This window comes from Mesoplodon densirostris, chromosome 10 (assembly GCF_025265405.1).
Source record: "Mesoplodon densirostris isolate mMesDen1 chromosome 10, mMesDen1 primary haplotype, whole genome shotgun sequence".
Classification (NCBI taxonomy): Eukaryota; Metazoa; Chordata; class Mammalia; order Artiodactyla; family Ziphiidae; genus Mesoplodon; species Mesoplodon densirostris.
The window spans coordinates 61,416,250-61,438,889 of NC_082670.1; the positions used below are offsets into that span (position 1 = coordinate 61,416,250).

Below are 22,640 nucleotides of genomic sequence, written 5' to 3' on the forward strand. Positions count from 1 at the left end.
TCCCTCAATCCCCCAAATCTGGTATCAGGAGAAGGCATCACAGTGGAAAAGCACTGGTTTTGGAGACTGTCCTGGTTGCTGTGGGTGCTTGGGACAAGTTACCTAATCTGTCTGAGCTGCTTCTTACCTGTCAGTGGTGGGTGAGCCCCTCCCTCTGGGGTTACTCTGAGGACCCAGCTCAGTCACGCTGAGGAGTGTGCCTGGCACATGGTAGCCCTCAACAGCATCAGCCCCCTTGTGCTCACCTTTCCAGAATGACCCTGCAAGACTCCCCATTCTGTGCTTCCTCACACCGAGGGGAAGGCCTGTATGTGAACCTGCTGGAGCCAGAATTCCAGAACAGGAGCTCCCATGATATTTATCAGGACGGGGTTGGCCAGGACCTCTCTCCTGGCCTTGGTTGTCAGTGGATGATGGGTGATGCCTGTAGATGGGAAATAGATGCTAAAGTCCAGCAGACCCCTTCCCAGCTGCAGTGCCCTAACCTTGCTGGTCCATTACTCATGGAGCAAGCCTTGCAGAAGCAGCACACACTGTTGGTACCCACCCATAACCTCTCAGCACTCACCTCCACCACGCACGCACTGGACAGCTCCCAGCTCCCAGCACCTGCCTCTCTGCCTGAGGCTTTTTCTGGCCACACACCCCCTCACCTGTGCACATAGGGCAGGTGCCAGGGATTTAATGCCCCCTCCCCGCCCCCCAGCAGGCCTCAGGAATCAGTGGATCAGCTCCCATGGCCTCAGTTAGGGAGACTGGGGTTGGTGCTCCACGCTGCCTCCCAGAATTCCCCAGCCAGACCAAGCCCAGCTGCCCACAGCCCTGACCTCCTGGATCATGTGCCCTGATTGCCTGCCTTCCTTCCTGTCTCCCTTCTCCACTCCCCACTCATGTCTTTGTGGGGGGAATACACCTGAGACCATAGGGCACTGGGATGCCATACAGGGACCAAAAACAGAGCTGATGGTAAAAAGGTGCAGAACAGAGACCTGTTGCAGGGAGGGGAGACGCCCTCCGTGGGCGGGCTGTGCTGACCAGTGTCCCCTCCTCTCTCCCTGCACAGCGGCAACATGGAGCGCTTAGAGTCCCTGCACGACAACACCCTCACGCTGACGGTGCCGCTGATGCACGAGGTGGACACATCCATCACTGGGTGAGTAGCCGGGACACAGATCTGCCTGGAATGGAACCCTGTACTTCTCTTATGTTTGCTTGTGTAGCCAGGAGCCAGCAGCCCTGCCACTGCTTCTGCCCAGCTTTGAAATGCAGGATGAAGCTTTAGCTGCAGTGACTCATGTCCTCCTCCCTGATTTTCTCCTCTTTCCCAGCTACCCACCCACCTGGTAGGTAACCCAAGAAGTGTGATGACAAATATAAGCCCCATAATTTCTTTGAATATTCTGTACATCTTTCCATGCATCTCTTCCCAGTGCCCACCCCTCCAGAGTGTCATAGGATAGGAGGCAGCTTGATTCCTGGGATTAAAATCTTAGCCAAAGGCTCCTGGGCCAGAGGTTACAACCAGATGCATCCCAGTGCCCTGGCTGGCTCCCAGGAAACCTGGGCTGCTTTCTGATTAGCCTCGAGTCACCACTGACTTTGCGTGTTTCCGACCCTTCTGCAGAGCCAGCAGGCAGGGCCGATCACAGCAGGCACACCATCTGCCTGGCTGAAGTCCTTGGCCACTCAATGCTGCTGGCATTGTTGGAAAGCAGGGCTGCAGGCAGGCACCCAAAACAACCCGGGGTGGTTTTCAGCCAAAACCCAGGCCTGGAAAAATGAGAAGTCAGTTCCTGTTTCCGGCTTCAGAAACAGAGCACATACTTCTTTGATAGTGGAAAAAGGATTTGCACAATTAGTTTAGATCAAATGAGGACCTGTTGAACCCTTGCCCCACAGGCAAGCTGAACTTTCTGGAGGTTCAAAGTTTCTCATTTTCAGTTTTCAAGTGCTTCTGGGTCCCGGCCTTGGCTGGAAGTAGAAAAGTTAATGCGTTGCAGAAGGAACCATCCCTGCAAAGCTCCCCCACTCTGCTGGGTGTCAGGAATGAGTCTCCGGTGGGCGTTCCTGCCTCTTGGCGTTTTTCATCACGTTCTTTAGACATGAGGCATTGGTGGAATATATTTGCAAATTAACACAGATTTGCCTCTGTTCATGGCTCTATTTTTAACCCTGTAGTTTATTTACTTGTCTCCTCAGAGGCACAGTGAGAATATCCCCAGGACCAAGCCCCGTCCTTGGGGGATGAAAGAGAAAACACAGGCTCACTTGATCCCGTTGTCCGGCCCTCAGAGACCTCGTTGTGAAGTGTTAACAGCACCCCCCACCCCCACCAACCCCCTCTCCCCCTGCTGACGAAGCCATCAGTTAAGCAAACGAGTGAACTGCTGATACTTCCAGGAACATAAAACAGGGCTCATTTAAATGAACCAGCTCTTGCCATTGGGTGGTACTGGGAACTCACTGCATTTCCAAACTAATATACGTTATGTTGAAAATAGGTGAATTGCTATCCATTCAGACTTGGTACCAAAAATCTTACATTATTGTGTTTAGGCAAATGAGCAGCTTCTAGAATCTCCTCTAGAATCCATTATTTGTCTGGAAATTTAATAAGTCTGGCTTTGTCTCATCTTGGGGTTTGTTTTTGCGGGCAACGTTGAAAGCATCACTACAGAATGAACCGGAATTCTTAATCACATCTTACGTAGCCACTGTTTGAAATCTGAAGAAAAAGGCTATCACTGAGAGGACTCAACTTTTAATACCTAATTCCTAGTAATTTTGGTAGTCGGAAAATCTTTATTTTTTTTAAATGAATTTGTCACAGAGTGGGTGGGGCTTAAGATGCCAAATATATAATTCATTTAAATTGTCATAATCTTTTTCAATCCACAAAATGTTTTTCAAATGACAAAACAGAACATGCGTAATTTTATAATCCAGTTTAAAAAAAAACAAATCAAAGCTACCATCGTCTTCCTTCTCATTTTAGAAATGTAATCCTGGTACATGTTTGTATACGTAGCTTATTGATTTCACCTAAGATGACAAGACATTACTGGAAATGTCTGTTTAGAAAACATAAGTCTGGCTGTGTCCATTTACAGGAGAGGGAAGGAACGGTTCCAGAAGGGAAGCGTTTGGTGGAGGACACTGCGGGGAGCCAGGTTCTAGATTAAATAGGGACAGATGTTTGGGTTCTCAGGATAACAGTTACCCTGGGTTGGGATGACAGATTTCATGCTTTCCTCTTTCAGAATCATGTCTCCAACCTCCTTTGTGTACGGCGAGTCTGTGGATGCATCCAACTTCATTCAGCTGGAAGACCTGGAGTGTCATTTCCAGCCTCTCAACGTCACCCTTCAGGTATCCACCCTTGGAGACCTTCTCTGTCACTGGGGACCAATGGAAGGACCCAAGCGATGTGCCTTCTGTGTGTGTGTGTGTGTGTGTGTGTGTGTGTGTGTGTGTGTGTTTTCCATAATTACACACAGAATTAATCCCTTTGCTGTGTGGTACTCTGCTGTGTAGACCCCTCTGCTCTTCAGTATTTGGAGAGAGAGCTGCATGAATGCTCTGAAAGCTGAGGCCAGGTCAGCATCCCTGCCCAAATGGCCCCAAAGGACCCCTTTCAGTTCTCCATCATTCTTCACGTTGTGGACAGGGCAGCCTCAAGGATTTGCCATGTCCCCTTAATCCTGGACTTCTCCACACTAACTCAGCCAGGAGCCCGCTCCTCCCACAGAGGGACAGCCTTTCAGAAGTGGGGTTTTACAAGAGCAAAGCAGTGTGAGCGATGGGAACTCCCCCAGGGGAAACATGCTGCTCTCCCAGAGAACAGGGCTGGCTCTTCCATCACATAAGCACTGTGTCCAGCAGGTCCACTCGATGTGGACTGTGGACACTGTGAAGGACAGCATCCTTCTGGAGGCCAGGGGTGGGCACAATTTTTTTGCAAAGGGCCAGAAGATAAGTATTTAGGCTTCGCGGGCCAGCAGCTATGCAACTCTGCTCCTGTATCATGGAAGCAACCATAGGCCATGCACAAACGAAACTGTAGCTGTGGGCACTGACATTTGAATTTCATATCATTTTCACATATCATGACATGTTCATCTTCTTTTGATTTTTTTTCCCAACCATTTAAAAATACAAAACCATATTAGCTAGCAGGCTGTACAAAAGCAGGTGGCGGGCCAGATCTGGTGTACAGGCCATCATTTGCTGAGCCCTGCTCTAAGTACAGACCCTTCAGGCCAGTGCTGTTCAACAGGAGGGTCTTTGAACATAAAGTGAGAGGGACAGAGCATCGTCCAGGCATTCTCCTCGATGGACAAATGCGGGAAATGTAGGCCCAGGGAGTAGAGGACATGCTGCAGGGCACAGAGCTGGGGGCAGCCGGGCTGGGGCCAGGACTGGGCGGGCATTACCTGGACACCCCTGTGTAGCTCAGCATCTGCCAGGAGCTGGGGATGAAGTGATGAAGACAGTGTGCCGTAATCCACATCCCACATCTCTCCAGCTCTAGCTCCCGAAACCCTCCCCTGCCTCACCTCCATCCTTCCCCACGTAGAAGATGGTTTCCTGGTCTGGCATCTGCTGCTATGACCAAATAATTATTTGTTTTTTCCCTGTGACCACTCCTGGGTGGACCAAGGGGATGACAAATAAAGATGGGGTGAGGGTCCAGAGAGGGAGGCAGTAAAATATTTGTGGTCTCTCACAAACAATGGTCTCCCTTTCTCCAAAGCATTCTCCCAGGCAAGAGGCCTCCAAAGCCATGATGGATAGCACACATCCCAGCTCAGAGAGGAGGCGCCTGCCGGCCAGCTAAACCCCAGCTATCACACTCTATGTTTGATTTACAGGAAAAAAGGGAAAGATGAGGTTAGCCTTGCTTTTGAGACCTTAGAGTGATTGCTGGGAATAGGGCCTCAGTGGTTCTGAATTGCTTCTCAGAATTAGTTTCCTTTTCTCCATCGCTTTTTTGTAATTGGATAGAAAACAGATGAAGGCCAGATGGAGTTATTTCATTTTACTTAAATGATTTTAATTTTAATTACTTACAAATTAGGTAAGTTTAGTTACTTAAACTAAACTTTTGGAGGTGTCTTACAATAAAATATACAGTCAAAAACATTATTGAGAGGGGTTCAAATGACACACATCATGTAATGAAAAGGGTATATGCAGAAATTAACACAACACTGTAAAGTAACTATACTTAAGTAAACTAAATTTTTTTTTAAAAAGAGGGTATAGATGTTGAAAGAAGGCAAAAAAGAATAACAGTTATACAAAAACGTATTCAAAAGATATACAAAATGTTCTTTTCCCCCTCTTTAAAAAAAGAAAGAAAGAAATCTGAGGGCATGTGGTTACATCATGTTTTTCTGAACACATTTTTGCAGGGAGCTTAAAGTTTCGTATTCAGGCAAAGAGCTTTCTTCTTGTATCCTGACGTAGATTCAGGCTAGGGAATAGGGGTGCCAGAAATGAGTGATTGGCATGCCCCTTAGATTCTCCTCGTGATTATCAGTTGCCTGAGGAAGTACATAGCATTCCGTTCAGGATTAAGAAAGTTGGCTGGGTCTGAAAGATAGATAGTGTGTGTCATTGATTGGAAGGAAATCCTCTTGTGTTAGCAAAGCTGACAGTTTCCTTGAGAATTCTCTGATGACTAATTTTCTGGTATAACTGTCATTATTCTGACGATCCTGCAGGAAAGCCACTGACCAGGTTGATGGTGATAGTGACCCCCAGAAAAAGGTAGAGATAGTGGGGGAGAATGGGGTCAGGGATATGGATAAAATTCTGTTTCCTTATTCTGGCAACATCCTTCCTGAAGAAAAGCACAAGTCTTTCCACATAAAGATATTTTTTCTGTGTCTTTTCAAAGCTAATATTCAACAAGCTGCGTCATTGTTTAAAGACTCCACTGCAAATGCTGATGGGAGAAAGGCAGAGATATTAGTCTTGGACCTGGTTTCAAAGTTTCATCAGAGTTTTCTTAACAGAGATGTAATAATTTGTTGACCATTGATAGTTGGCTGTTGTTTTTTTTTTTTTTTTTGCATCATCAGTTATTTCCCCCACCTGAAAAATGATGAAAAATAATACAGATGTTACACAAGAACATTTGCAGAGAGTCAGACATTAAGACATTTGTTAAAAATAAATAAATAAATAAGGTAATATAAGCTCTCCCATCCATCTGGTTTTGATGGATGAAATCATGCAAAACAAAATCATCATCTTCTTTTCTTCCCCCGACTTGTGCTTTAATTGGGATTTCCCAGACAGGTCAATAGGTTTCTCTTCAATTCTGTGCTCTCATGTTTCACTTCAAATTAGCTATTTCCATCATGGTTGGAAATTCCTTCCTTTTCTTGTGACTTAGGGTTGTTGTTATGGGTGAATTGTGTTCTTGCTGAATTAAGAGTTGCCAACAACTGCTCATCCACTCAACCGTTTTTTGTGTCTGTTCTCTGAAGCAAAACTCACTATTGCAAAAAACAAAAACATGCTTTTCTAGGGAAGAGCTTGCTGGAGCTAGATCCTTACGCGTTCTGCCAAGTGTGAAGACCCGGTGACTTGTCCAGCCTGTCTCCTGGCTCTGCCCTTCTGACCTCAGCTTTAGAGATGCCCTGAATCCCTGAATTCTCTCTCTAGCCCCCAGGCCACCAAGCAGTGTTTCATTTCTTCCTCTCTCTTGCTCCTACCCATCTTTTTTTAAAAAAATAATATCTCATATACATTATTGATACTATGTATAAAATAGACAATTGATGGGAACCTACTGTATAGCACAGGGAACTCTACCTAATGCACTGTGGTAACCTAAATGGGAGGGAAGTCCAAAAGGGAGGGGTCATCTGTATGTGTATGGCTGATTCATTTTGTTGTGCAGCAGAGGCTAAGACAACATTGTAAAGCAACCATACTCCAATAAAAATTAATTTAAAAAAATAACATCTTTGAGACACATACCTTAGAGTTTACCTGTTTAAAGTGCACAGTGCAATGACTTTTTCTACAATTCTGTTTATACAGAATTGTGCAGCTGTCACCATAATCTAATTTTAGAACATTTTCATCACCCAAAAAGAAACTCCATACCCATTAGCAGTCATTCCCCATATTAGTCTCCTATTGCTGCTGTAACAAATTACTGTGAACTTTATGCCAAATTTATTATCTTACAGTTCTGGAGGACAGAAGTCTGAAAAGGTTCCACTGGGCTAAAAGCAAGGTGTCAGCAGGGCTGCGTTCCTTTCTGGAGGTTCTAGGGAAGAACCTGTTTTCTTACCTTTTCCAAGTTCTAGAGGCTGCTGCATTCTTTGGCTCATGATCCCCTTCATCTTCAAAGCCAACAATGGCCAGTTGGATCTCTTTCACAATGCATCTCCCTGATTCTGACTCTGTCTCCCACTTCCCTATATAAGGACCCTTGCCATTACATTGCACCCACCTGGATAATCCAAGATCATCTCTCGATTTTAAAGTCAGCTGACTAGCAACCTGAAATCCCCCTTGCCATGTAATATAGTCAGTTTCCACGGATTAGGACATGGACATCTTTGGGAAGCCATTCTTCTGCCTGCCACACTCCTCATTCCCCCTTCCTCCCAGCCCTAGGCAACCACTAATCTACTTTCTATCTCTACACATCTGCCCATCTCTTTTACTCTCCGTCATCTTCCATTTCTTCCTTCAGTTTCATGTTCAGCCTTTGCTCCATCTCCTTTCCTGTATCGGTCTTTCTGTGGCCGCCATCTTTTCTCTCATTTCTCAGGAGATAATGGGCTGCTGGAAACAGAAAATAAGGAGGACTGTGGTGGGAATGAGAGGGGTAAAGTTTACAGGACCAAATGCTGGGACAGAAAAGAGGTGCACAGGTGTCATCAAACAGTATTAGCAAGTGATAAGCTGTAAGTTATGGAGAAATCAAACCAGCTAGATAGTATAGTAAAAACAGCCCTTTCTGTAAGTTAGGTCATTTGGTTTGGGGACAACCCACTTTTTCTTTGAGGGTCTCAGTTACCTCAAACTGTAAAAGGAAAGGCGTTGCACCAGATAAGTGGTTCTCAAAGTATGTTTCCTGGGCCAGCAACATCAGCATCTCCTGGGAACTCATTAGAGATGCAAATCCTTTAGCCTCTACCCACCCCCTCCCAACCAGACCTACAACCTCAGAAACTCTGGACATGACCTTGCCCCAATCTATGTTTTGATAAGCCCATCTGGTGGTTCTGATATGTGTTAAAGTTTGAGAAATACTGGTCTAGATTATTTCTGAATCCCCACCAAGTGTAATAGTCTATGAGTAAATTTCCAGGTGTGTAAAAAGAAATATAATTTTTAGCTGGAAGAATACAAGAAAATGCTAACGGGAAAGAAGGTAATTTGAAGGTTTGGTGATGTTAAATGCATATTCAAAAAATTTATATTTCATTGAAATCTCTCATCATTTGATATTTCACTTCACTTCAAGTCATGACCTTCTGTATCCTAAACCGTAGTATCTCTGTGTATCATTTCAAAGGATTTTAGAGTATATATTGCAGGACATGAAATGAAGATCTCTATTTCTATTAAAACTTGCTGTGTGTGTCTCACACCCACAGGTCTATAACACTGGGCCAAGCACCCTTCCTGGGTCATCTGTCAGCATCTCTTTCCCCAGTCGCCTGTCACCTGGAGGAGCTGAGATGTTTCATGTGCAGGAGATGGTGGTGAGTTCTCATTTGTTTTCACACTTGCTTTCAGGCTCAAGCCAGCCCATTCACATTTTGTATTCCACCCAAGAGCCCAGAAAGGTTAACTCATTCTACCTTTGGAAACATACCTGGAGAAGCCAGGAGACCTGCAACACCTGAATTTCTACATTGAGACAGCTTGGGTCATGCCATGAGAAGACCTCTTTGGGGATGGGCAAGCGTCAGTTGTGAACCTGACTTCTGGGATGGACTTTACTAGCTCTGGGAACCGCCAGCAACTGTCTGTAGTCTTGTGCGTATCTGAATGTGTTTTTCTAAGGGAAGATCCCCAGCACTCATAAAGATTCTCATAGGGCCACTGATGCCTAGAGGGTGAAGGATTCATTCATAAGACAGAAGTGTAGGTTGAAACTCAAGTTCATGTGCAGAATATGCCATTCAACTTGATCCTAAGTCGGCTGTAGATGATTTTCTCTCAACTAGGATATGATTGTTCCGCCCACCTCCTTGGCTTCTAGGATATCACATTCCCTTGGCTTCTCCTTTGTCACTGGTTTTCTCCTCATCTCCCCAACTTCTACAGGGCCCAGGGTCTCTTTTTTACCATCCTTAATCTTAGAGATCTCCCCCAGACTCATGGCTTTATATTCAGTCTGTGCTTATGACACCAGATGTTTCTCTCTCTAGCCCAGATCTCTCCCATGAATCCCAGACTCTGACAGTTAACTACCTTCAGGCCATCTCTTCCTGGATGCCTAACAGGAATCTCAGTCTTCTGCACAGCTGAACTCTCAACGGTACCCCTCCAAACCTGCTTCCCCCCATGACCTTCTGCATCTCAGCAAACAGCTACTATGTCCTTCCAATTGCTTGAGTCACCCTTGACACCTTTTCCCCACAGTTCACATCTGATCTGTCAGAAAATCTGATGTCTCTGCCCTCTCAACAAATCAGAATGTTACCACTTTTGACCCTTCTACTGCCAGCACCCTGGCCCAAGGCACTGTTATCTGTCATCTGGGTTATTGCAGTGGCCCCCTCACTCGGGTCCCTATTCCTGCCTTGGCACCCCTGCCATCTGTTCTTGCCCCAGCGGCAGAGCCAGCCTTCCAGAATCTAAGTCAGGTCATGTCATCCTCTGCTCAAAACCCTCCAGTGGCTCACTTACCCCGCAGATTCTTCCAGCACCTCAGCCAGCCTCACAGCCTGTCTCTTGCCCCTCTCTGACCTCTCCTTCTCCTCCTCCTCTTCGCCACTCTCTCTACCGCAGTCATCCTGCCTACTTGCTGGCCCTAGAGCATGGCAGATACTCTCCCACCTCCTGAATTTTGCACTGGATCTTCCCTCTACCCAGCACTCCCTCCCCCAGAGAGCCATGTGACCTCTGCCCTCACATTCTCCCAGTGCTTACTCAGATATCACCTCCTCAGAGAGGCCCTCCCTGACCAGCCTTTGTCCCAGCACCCCTCACCCCCTTTTCCTGCTTGTATTTCACCATCACCCTCATCACCAGCTGACATACCATGTATTTCCCTATTTGACCAGATTATCTGCCTCCTCCTGGCCCCGTACAATATAAGGACGGGGATTTCTGTCTGCTCACTGCTGTATTTCCAGGGCCTACTATATGCAATGCTTGGCATATATTATATGCTCAATCAATATTTGATATTGGATTGAAAGAAAAAACTCACAGTATAAAACAAAAGAAAGAGTCGTTTACTCTTTCTACATGAATTCAGGAAAAGTTTCATGCTGATAAAAATCGCCTCAGTGTGCCTGAGAGTCTGGAGTGACTGGGCGTGAGGGTGACCCCTCCTGGGAGGGAGGGTGCGTGATGGTTGAGAGAGTCACTACATAAGGAGAGGGAGTGTGGTCCACATTGAGGGTACCACTGAATTGTTCCTTTTGCACGGACACGTGAGGGACAGCTAGCCAGACAAAGGGACAGTCTCTCCATGGATAGCTTGAAAATAAGGGCAGCAAGACCCATGGCATGTGACACATCTGAGCCCACGGGAGGCTCAGAAAGCTTCATGTGATGGTGATGATGGTTTCCTGCATTGCTGTCTTCTTGGTTCACGTGGGCTGAAACCCTGGACCACGGGAAATGTTGAACGCGGAACACGTGCCCCTCCTGGCTTGCCTGCTTGGCCATCCCCACCGCTCACGGTGTTCCATTCCTGCTCCACAAAGTGCCCGTGCCTGGGTGCTCTGCTGAAACAGCGGTAGAAAAGCCCCCGGCATTCTGCACCTACAGCTACCACGGTTTGAGCTTAGTGTGAGGTTCCTCCCACCCACGTGCTCCCATTTGCCTCCTTACATAATGTTCATCTCACCAGCCACTCCACCTTGTCCCCACAGCTAGGGATGCTATCCTCACAGAGCATGTTCTATGAGCCGTTCACATAAACATCTATAGTGTTGTAGAAAAAAATGCTCCCCCATGGACAAAATTATTTATTGAGCAAAATCGGAAATGTAAGTCACTCAGATTCTGAAAGTATCTCAGCACCAAGTCCACCCCCTTTTCTCTTTACTGATCATCAGACCGAGCAGGAGCCACTCGAAAGGACTTTGGGACATGTTTATAAATAGCTGGCTTGGCGGGAAGGCATGAGAAGTGGTTTTTCTGACGATTTGCAGAACTGCCTGACTGATCATCCAGCTGAGTGGACTCTTGAAAACCCAAGTGCTGTGAGCTGCCTGCATTCCGTTCTCTGAGTTCTCAGAAGCAGACCCTTTGGATTTTCAATACGGTACTGAGAATTTTCAAAAGTATGTAACAGAATTCTCAAGGACGGCCAAGCCTTTGCTTGGATACACCAGCCTGTGTTGAGGCCCTTGGCATTTGTGTGGTATGGAAAATCAAGCTCACTGGCAAATTCTCACTAAGCAAGTAGTGAAGCACTGTGTTCTCATGGACAGTCATCACTGGAGACCAGAGTGATGATGAGACTAGAAACGTAAAGGCCAGTGCATAATGGATGCAGTGATGAGGCAAGAGTCCCAGGTACTGTTTCAGAGGCTGGTGGGCAGCACACCCTCTACCCTAAAGCCCAAAGGGCTGAGAGCAAGGGCATCCTGCAGCTCAGCCAGGTTCCCAGCCTCGGCCCCTCCCTTGCTCAGCAGCGCCCGAGAATGCCTACTGGGGCAGGTCATACAGCTCGCGACGTCCTCCACTCTGGCCTTTCGGGACTTTGAATAGAGTGGGGCTCTTGTTCTGGGCATTTGGGTGGCTTGGTGCAAGTCAGACTCACTTATTAGGAGAAACCAGTACTCCTTCCTTGTATTACACTAGGAGGGGCCCCTAAGGCCTGGTGGCATCCCCCCATACCGCACCCTCAGCCACCACCAACCCCTAGTCTTGGACAGGCCCCTGGGCAGCCAGGAGCCAGCTACCTCCTCAGCCAGCTGAAGCCCAGGAGCAGAGAGCAGGCATTGAGAGAGGACGTATCTGCCATCCCTCCCCACACACCACGGGACCCTCAGATTGTTTCTCTCCCTTCAGCAGTGCCTGTGGTATCCATCATCTGTTTAGATTGCTGAGGGTGGGCGTGCTGGCTGACCCCACGGGTCTGAGCTATCACTCCACCTAAGGCCCCGACTCTGCAACACAGTTTTCTAACTGTTGGTTCAGAATTCATTCAGAAGTGTCTGGGGCTGCAGCCAGGGTCCCTGGACACGACACGCCTGCCTCTACGTTTCACCAGAGAGTCTTTTGTTCTTCCAAAGTGTTTTTTGAGGTCAAGCTGCCTGTGAGTGGAGAGTGCCTTTGCTCACGTGGGAGAGATTAGTATAGGAAGCCTAGTGCAGTGGGACTCCTTTCTGTGTCCACCCAGCTGAGGTTCCTGATCTCCTTCCCTCAGAGCAAGTGTTCCTAGCCCCACCACCCTGCTTGTGTTTTATTTAGAAACAGCCTTGGTGGTGGCCTGAGGAACGACCTGCAGTTTCCATTGCCTGCCACCCACTGGGATTGTGCCGAGTCCTGTGGGGACGCTCAACTCCCCACAGCACAGCCAAAGCATGGGCAGGCCACCACGACCCTAGAGACCATCAGGAGGCCTAGTGGGGAGGACCGTGAAAATAACAGAGAGAGTGAGAGAGGGGAAGAATGACAGACTTCTCCGGCCCATCTAAAATAAGAATCATCACAGGGACTTCCCTGGCGGGTCAGTGGTTAAGACTCCGCACTTCCACTGCAGGGTGCCCGAGTTCGATCCCTGGTTGGGGAGCTAAGATCCCACATGCCACGCGGTGTGGCCGAAAAATAAATAACTAAAATAAAGATGAATAACTAAAAGTTATAGCAGAGTAGACATTTCCCCTAGAGGTACAGTGCATGTTGATAGTTGAAGTGAATGAATTAAATAAAACGAATTAAATAAAAATCATCACAAGTGCTAGATCATCCTTGATTTATTCTTTAGACACTGGCAGAGAAAGCACCAATGATGTTCCAGGCTCTACTAAGAGGAATAAATCACGCAACACTGGCAGAAATTCAGTCTAGCAGGAGGCAGATCTGTGAAATGTAATTGCAGTGCCATATACCAAATGCAGTCATGGAGGCACGCCCAGACCCAGGGATGTACAGAGGTATGGACCCCACCCTGGGGAGGGGACAGCAAATGCTTCACAAAGCAGGCTTTTGGAGTCAGGGCTTAGGGGATGTGTAGATGTTCACCAGGAGAACACATGATGAGAACATTCCAGACAGAGGGAGTGGTCAGCGTGTGTAGGAGTACAGTGGAGACCCTACCTGGTTCTCCGTTCTCTCTGCCCACCTCTTATACATACAGGCAAAGGTGACTGTTCTCTACGCCTTCTGCAGGGCGTACAGCAGATGGATTTCTTGGCAGTGTGACAGGGAGTGCTAAACCACTGTCATTTCCCGTGACAGTTGGTGAGGTTCTGGGGTGCATCATTCCTTCTGAGGTGCATCATCTGTTTGCTCATGGACCCGCACCTTCATTTCTCTTGACTTAGGATTGGGGAAGGCCAGGCGCCCTGCTCCCCAAGGCTAAGCACACGTCGTGGACATTGCCGGCAAATGATCAGGCTGCTACAGGGGAGAGTGGCTTCTGTAGGCCTGACTACCCGTGTGAGACAAGCCATAGGCACTTGCTCCTGAGAGAAGGTTCCTGTTTGGATTGAGGATACAGCTTCTCTCACATAGCTTGATAGGAACCTGCCTGGAAAATGTAACGACCTCACTTTGTTGTGGGCCTGCTGCAGAGATGGGCCTTTTAGCAGAGCCCCTGAGCACAGGCCTAAGAGAGGGCCAAGGTAGCACATATGTCACAAGCTTTATGGCTCATGAAGGCAAGACCTTTTGAACTTGGGTGGGATCCTGCTCCAAACTTAAGTTTACTCACAGGGGATGAAGGTTCAGGGGAAGGGATGGGAGGTCGTCTCAGGACTCAAGCTTCAGGTGTTGACACTGAAAACCTGTCTGTGAGCAACTTTCTAACACTGGAGAAGGAGGCTTAGGGGTTTGGCTTCTAATAATATGCAGGAAGAAAAGAAGTCATAAATGACTTACAGAGAGCAAAGGGCTGGAACTTTATTCCAGGTGAAAGTCCTGGGTCTTTCAAAAAACTCTAAAAGTAATCTAGAAGAAACATGAAATAAATACCATACCCTTCTTTCTTCCTTCTGCAAAACTATCTGAAAAGGCTTACCTCTCTGGTATGTTCTGTCCCTACTATTGGGCAGTGATTCTAAAGAATTGACATGATTTCCAGGAAGTAAAATTGGGTGGGAATGAGGGATAATATTCCAAGGAGACACATCAATAACTTTGCCATAGGGTACCATTAGGATATTGATATCAATATAATATCATTACCAGTATTCATTAGAATATCCAAGTTGGTGGCAAGACTTATATCTTAGTAAATTATAACCTCCCCCCTCCCCCCCGCCAGTGCATGTGCACCAGACAGGGCTGCCCATGATCTAATTTCTGCCAAAATGAGTCAGTTGATACTGGAACCTTAATTAATTTGTGATGAGGATCTCCATATCCCTATGAAGAAAAGATGTACCTGATATATCAGTGACTACACAGTAGCTTAAACTTAGAAATGGAGGACTGAATTGTTTTCCCCAAGGATGATCTGAGGAAGACAGATCTGCTTAATGAAAGTGGTGTTAGGACCATCAAATCGATCACATTTGATCAAAGGCTAAAGAGTGAAAAAATTTCTCCTGAATAACTGACAAAAAATGAATACCACTTAGTGCTGTCCTGAGGCTTTAGTGGCTTTTTTATATATGCTGTTAAATTTAATCCACACAGCAGCTCCATAAGGTAAGGCCATTATCCCAAGTTAAGGGACCAGGACTCAAAGACTTGCCCAACATCACACAGCTAGTAAGTAATAGAGCTGGGTTTGTAGTCAGATCTGTCTGACTTCAAAGCACAGGTACTTTCCCCTGTACTACTGTGCACACCCCTCCTGGGCACACTGCCCACTCCCCAGTCACCAGAGGCAGACTCAGTCAACAGAACAGACAGAAGATGAGCAGACCATCAAGAATCATCCACTTAATGAGGAGCATCTACCCCAGGACAGCGAGGCACCAACTGCTATCAAAAGAATAACTAACACCAGAGTGTATATTAGTGAGGCAAACAGAAGAAGATTTTAGAATGAACAAGACTGATGTCTTCAGAGAGATGCAAAAAGACAGTATTCCCATGAAATAGAATAAACAAGAGTTTTGTAAATTTAAAATTTTGATCATTCAAATAAAAACCTTAGTATATGAGCTGTGTAGTAGAATGGATATAAAAGAATAAAGTAGTGGACTGGAAACTTGAGGGATTTCTCAAGAATGTAGTACAAAAGGACCCAAAAAAGGCCAGTTAAACTTTTAACAATCTGGAATGAAGATCCAAATGCTCTCAATATAAGAGTTAGGAGGCTGGCAAGATGGAAGTAAAAGCAAGCCAAGATTCTTGTCTTGTTTGGGGGAAAAGTTTGTGTACCAATTAACTCAAGGCTTTGATAAAAATAAAGTTTAAACATGCAAAAATTTTAATGGCAACTTAGAAGAATAAAATTAATGTAGGACATCCAAACCACTAAGAATAAGAAGCACTTAAAAAGAAAGAACTCATGAAGAAGCAGGTGAAGGAGAAAAAAAATTTTTACATGTATTTATATATATGAGATGTCAAGAATAAATCCAAATATATCAATAATCAGAATAACTGAGAATGAATTAAATGCCTTAGTGAAAGGCAGACTTTCAGGTGGGGTTTTTTTTTGACCCAGGCATAAATTACTTGTAAGAGACACACCTTTAAAAATGACCCATAATGTAAGGCATTCAAAAAAAGATAAGGCAAATTCTAACAAAAAGAAAACAGGCATAAGAATATTAATAACAAACAAAATAGAATTGAAACAAAAAAATTGTTAAACAGGGCCAAAAAATGTATTTCAGAATGATTAAAGATACAATCCAATGATAATTTGTCATATAAATGAATTTTTATATAACCAATCACATAGCTATAAAAAACATATAAAGTAATACCTGACAGAAAAACAAGGAGAAATTTATACATTCACAGTTACTGCAGGAAAATTTAATACACTTTCCTCAAAAATCATGAGTATTTGAATAATGCAGCTAACAATTGTGATCTCTTAGAGAGAGAAAGACCAAAATGAGTCAGAATGTCTGGGTTTCATTAGTACTTGCCTGCTTACCAGCTTTTGGTAACCTTGAGGAAGTCACCTAAATTCTCCAAGCTTATTTTCCTCCTCTGTGAAATGGGCTATCTACTTCACATGGTGAGGATAGAAGAAGTTAATGTATATGGAACAATTAGTAGAGTTCCTAGTACGTAAATAAGGGAATGCACATTGTTTTCAAACATATGTGAACATTCACAAATTACCCACGTATTGCACCACAAAAGCAAATCCCAATAGAATTTCAAAAGTCAAAGTAATACAAGCCACATTCTCAGACCACAATGCAATAAACTTGGAAGTTGACAACAAAAGTTTAGCCAAACAACCAACCAAAAACAGAACTACTTGGGAATTTTTAAACACCATCTTAATTTACTTTTTAGATAAAAAAGAAATCAAAGAGGAAGGGATAAACAAATTAGAAATGAAAGAGAGTGAAAGCTTGTTCATATCAAAACTAATGGTTGTAGACAAAACCCACACAGAAGAAAATGTCACTACTCATATACAGAAAACAGGAAAGACTGAAAATAAGGGACCTAAATTGACAACAAGAGCTAGTAAATGGACAATAAAATAAATTCAACTGTAAGAAAGTGAAGTGAAGATATCATTGAAGATAAAGCAAAAGTCGTGAAATGGAAAAAAATCAAAAGTATTCTACATCAAAAAAACTAAAAACGGGGGCTTTTTTTGGTCCAGTAAAATAGATGAACCTACAGCAAATTTGATCAGGAAATGAAAAAGAGTGGTAATGCCAAAAAACAACCCTGGAAATGATCAAAGAACTACACTCACATGGAGAAGATTTTTAAATTATAAGATATTATTTTCACAATATAATGCCCACAAATATAAAAGCCTAAAAGAAGTGTTATGAGGTAAAAAATCCAACTAGACTAATTACCTCAGGAAAAAATATGAGTAGTATACAGACATCAAATTATAATGCTGTACACCTGAAACTTATTTAATTAAAGAAAAATGAAGTGTAGTCAAAGACTTGCACCTTAAAAAAGCACGAGACCCAGATAGCTATTTAGGTAAGCTCTACCAAGCTTTCAAGGAACAGATAATTTCTGTGTTATATAAGCTGTTCAAGAGAGTAGAAAAAGATGAACAGCTCATTCTAGGATACTAACATAACCATGATTCCAAAACTAGAAATGCAGAATGGGCAGTAACACAAAAAAGGAAACTGCAGGCCAACTCACTTTGAAAACAGATACAAAAATTCTAAATAAATGTTTGCAAATCGATTCCTTTTAGAAGAATCTATCCTGAGTAAAGAAGGATGTAATCCAGGAATGCTAGGTTGATTCTCCATAAAGAAATTGATTAACATTATTCACTCTATTAATAGTTAAGGGATGAAAGATGATATAACCAGATGATTGTCTTGAGGGCTTCTAAAAAGTCAAAAATTAAATTTAACATCCACTTATTTTTTTTTTTTAACTTCTAGTAAGGAAGGCATGGAAGGGAACTTCCTCAGCTTGACAAAGATCCCCTATCAGAACCTATAGAAAACTCCAACCTGGTGCTGGAACATTAGGAGCTGTCCCACCTGTGGAGTGGAGGCATGAGTTCCTGCTTTTGTCTCTCCAGTTTAGCAGTGTTGGATGTCATAGGAATAAAAAGAAATGAATAACCTTTATTGTCAAGAAAGAAACCAAAGTATCCCTATTGCAAACAATGTTATTGTCTCCCTAGAAAATCCAAGGGAATCAATTGACTCAATATGAGGCTTTGTGAATGCCGCAAGTAAAAGCTTAGGCACACTTATAAACTGCCTGACCTTTGAATGCATTCCCCAAGCCACACACAGGTCCATCGGCTAAGGGTGGAAGCCTTACTGGATCAAGGTATTTCTGTGCAACCTCTGACCAAACATTGACTGATCATTAAGCTATACTGATCCAGGACAACCTCTAGGAAACCAGGTTTAAAAATAAAAACAAGTGTAGAAAAAATTAATGAGCAGAGACATCAGAGGCTACACACTTCATGAGAAACAGGCTTCACAGAATAGTCCTGGCAAGTCAGTAAACAAACAAGCAAAACCAAAAAAGAACTGAAAGAAAAGAGAATACAGCCATCCCTCAGTATCTGTGGAGCATGGATTCCAGGACTGCCCTATGGATACCAAACTCCATGGATGCTCAAGTCCCTTATATAAAATGGCATAGTATTTGCATATAACCTACACACTTCCTACCATATTCTTTAAATAATCTCTAGGTTATTTATAATAACTAATACAAAGTAAATGCTATGTAATAAATGGTTGTAAATACAATGTAAATGCTACATAGATAGTTGCTGGAAGGCAACAAATTCAAGCTTTGCTTTTTGGAACTTTCTGGAATTTTTTTCCCCAAATATTTTCGACCTGTGGTTGATTGGATCCACAGATGCAGAACCTGTGGGTAAGAAGGGTCAACTGTAAAGAAAAACAAGTAAAACCTCAGAGACCTGGGGACACCATAAAGCATAACAAAATACACATATTTAGAGTTCCAGAGGAGAGGATAGAGAGGAGGGAGCAGAAGAAATATCTGATGAAATAACCACCCCAAACAATAGAGGTATATAAACTCCTTCACAATAAATGAAGAAAATTGTCTCTCCATTTGGGAAGAAATTACGGAAAACCTGTACCTCACTTAGAAAAATAATAGATGGATGAAAAAGTTATATGTAAAGAAGAAGAAGTATTAGTAGAAAGTGCTGAATATTTTCATAATCTTTAGATGGGAAAGCTCTTCTTCATAAGCAAGTCATAAATTCTAGAACCCATAAGAGAAGGCTGACAAATTTAAATCTATACAATTACCAAAATCTTGTGTGATCAAAATGCATCATAAACAAAACTAAAAGATATTTGGGAGAATATACTGGCAACATAGTTCACAGACAAATAATATATAAATAACTTCTACAAATCAATAAGGAAAATGCCAAAAATTATCAAAATGGGTGAAGGGATAGGAATGGGAAATTCACAGAAGAAGAAATTTTAATGACAAACATATAAAAAAATTTAATGGCAAATAACCATTAGCCTCACCAGTAATCAGAGCAATGCAAACTCAAATGAAAATGAGGTCTTTCCCCCCATTAAACTGGCAAAAATCTACAAGACTCTTAATATCCATTGTTGGTTAAGATGAGGTCAAACGGGCACTCCCAAATACTGTTGGTGTGAAGGGCAATTTGACAGTAACAGAATTTAAAATACAAATACCAACAATTCCACTTTTCAGATCATGCCTCAGAATTCTCACATAGTATATATAGTAGAAGTTTCTAACTTTTTGTTAGTAGATGTGAGTGGTCATCGTTCTCAGCTTAAATGTAGGCTTTTCCTATGTTGATGAAGTAGAAAATAATAATACTCCATTAGTATTCTAAGAAGGCGCTGTTAGGTTTAGGCTAAAAAGAAGTGGTAGTAATATTAATAACAATAATAATGATAATAATAAATTTTTATTAAGAACTTAACTATAGTTGAGGAACTGTACTAAATACTTTACCTGGACAGATTCTTTTAATTTTCATGATAGTTTGATGAGGAAACAGAGGTAAAGACAAAGGGATGGCCAAGATCACAGGGTCAGTAAATAGCTAGGTTGATGTCTGCTCTTGACCACTAAACTGTACAGCCACTGCAAGGCCTCATAACACCGTTTTGTCTGGACTTGTAGCTGTCCAGCAGCCGTAGCATGACCTGGAAGTGAGAAATGTAGAAAGGTAGAATCTCAGGTGCCACCCAGACTTGGTGAATTAGAAAGTGTTTTAACAAGATCCCCAGTGATTCCTTTGCACATTAATATCTAAGAAGCCGTGGTCTAAAGCATGTTACTTAATTCTCTCCGAGCTTCCCTTTCCTCATCTATAAAATGGTGATGACATCCTTGCCATGAAAGGCTGGTGGGGGGTGGGGGGTTTAATCCACACCTTCATTTATTCAGCAAATGCTTTGCATGCACCCTATGGCAAGCACTAGGTTACTATGGGGAACAAAACAGACAAAAAGTAATAATTTCCAGCCCTCGCGTAGCTTACATTCTGGTAGAGGCAAGTAATAAATAAGTAAAATGTATAGTACATTACATGATAGGAAATGCTTTGGAGAAAAATAAAGGAGGCAAGGGGGTGAGAGTGGGGAAGTTTTTGATTTTAAATAGAGATGTCAGAGCAGGTCTTGCTGAGACCTTCATTCAGGGTTGGGGTGGGGGAGGACCCAAGTTGTCGCAGGAGTTTGTAAGGTGATCTTCTTTGTTCATAAGGCCTTGCCAAGTCTGTGTTTTCTGATAATTCTCTTTCCTTGACTGTGGCGCTACTTGGTTTCTCTCCTTTGCAATTCCAACCCCGCATGCTGCCCCTGTGTGGTGGTGTCCGAGTCCGAATTGGAAACCAGGAGTCTCTGTGTGTGTACTTGTCAGCACTCACTCTGGGGGAGCTCTCTTCCCAGAGTGAATCACTTATCTCACTGGCCACAGCAGTTGACAGTAACACTGATTTTTGAAGCTGGCTGGCTGTTAAGGCACATTTTGCATGAGGAAAGTCCTGGGTTTTATGACTTAGTTATGTTTGGAGGGTAGTTGCAACAAGAAATCTCCCTGCAGCAGACTTGCTGGAGGCCAAGACATAACCTGTACATAAGCCAAGCCTGGCACTTTAAAGCAACCTAGCAAATAACCCAAAGAAAACTCACTTTTTTTTTCAGTGTCTACTACTTGCCCTCTTGGTGAACACATGCTTTTTTTTTTTTTTTTTTTTTTTCCCTTTTTGCGTTATGTGGGCCTCTCACTGTTGTGGCCTCTCCCGTTGCGGAGCACAGGCTCCGGACGCGCAGGCCCAGCGGCCATGGCTCACGGGCCCAGCCGCTCCGCGGCATATGGGATCCTCCCAGACCGGGGCACGAACCCGTATCCCCTGCATCGGCAGGCGGACTCTCAACCACTGCGCCACCAGGGAGGCCCGCTTTTTTTTTTTTTTAATTGAAGTGTGGTTGATTTATAATATCATGTAGGTTTCTGGTGTTTGGTACAAGGATTCAGTTATATATATATATATATATATATATATATATATATATATATATATATATATGTTCTTTTTCAGATTCTTTTCCCTTATAGATTATCACAGAATATTGTGTAGACTTCCCTGTGCTATACAGTAGGTCCTTGTTAGTTATCTGTTTTATACATAGTAGTGTATGTATGTTAATCCCAGCCTCCTAATTTATTCTTCCCCCTATCCCGCTTTCCCCTTTGGTAACTGTAAGTTTGTCTTTTGAGACACAAGCCCCTTCACTCTCAGTTTTTTCTGTAGAAATTTCTTCCTCTCCTTCATTCTCAGTTTTTTCTGTAGAAATTCGAGGGCTCACCCTAAACCAGATCACTGCTCATCCTGGTTGGGAGGTTCCTGCAAACAAGAATTCAAGGCTTAGAAACCCTCCTCAGGATGCCAAGTGTTTGGGTGATATTCATTCTTTTCCCTGATATCCTGTAACTTAAATGGTGTCATGTAAAGTTAACTGTTAATAATACAGCTTATGTAACGAGGAGATAAGCGGGGAGGGGAAGAAACCCTTCTCCAGTAGGGGCAGATGGATTTCCAGCCCTGGGGTGGATGGGGCGGGGGTGGGGTGCTATGGGATCCAACCCTCTACCTTTGGACAGAATACAGTCGAGACATCTCCTCAGTACAACCGAACCGTGCTTCCAACAAGTTCTCCGGGTTAAGCCATTCTGATATCCCTTGAATCCCATTTTTTATGACTATCTTCAGTTCATCATGCTCTAATTTCCCGACCTTTTCTGAGTTAAAATGGAAAACAGTTGCCTAGCTCCCTCTGTGGAGAAGTTGAGCTGTTACTTAGTCATTCTTCCCACTTCTCTTCCCAAAAAGTATCACAGTTCCTTTAGTTCTCTTTTTCCCATCCTAAGCCATTCTCTTTGTTCTCTTAGTATCTAAATAAATAAAAATTCAAAACTGAGCCCCTCCCTGGTGGCGCAGTGGTTAAGAATCCACCGGGACACAGGTTCGAGCCCTGGCCCGGGAAGATCCCAGCAACTAAGCCTGTGCACCACAACTACTGAGCCTGCGCTCTAGAGCCCACGAGCCACAACTACTGAAGCCCACATGCCTAGAGCCCATGCTCCGCAGCAAGAGAAGCCACGGCAATGAG

The 22,640-nt window shown here is 43.9% G+C and overlaps 1 protein-coding gene across 1 annotated transcript in view; it reads left to right on the forward strand.

Moving 5' to 3' along the window:
• Positions 1–22,640, forward strand: part of ITGA9 (integrin subunit alpha 9) — a 363,172-nt gene that overhangs the window by 290,228 nt on the left and 50,304 nt on the right. The window contains exons 21-23 of the mRNA XM_060108991.1: positions 1,064–1,153; positions 3,261–3,369; positions 8,631–8,738. Coding sequence (XP_059964974.1) covers positions 1,064–1,153; positions 3,261–3,369; positions 8,631–8,738 — 307 coding nt within the window. The remainder of the gene's footprint in view (positions 1–1,063; positions 1,154–3,260; positions 3,370–8,630; positions 8,739–22,640) is intronic.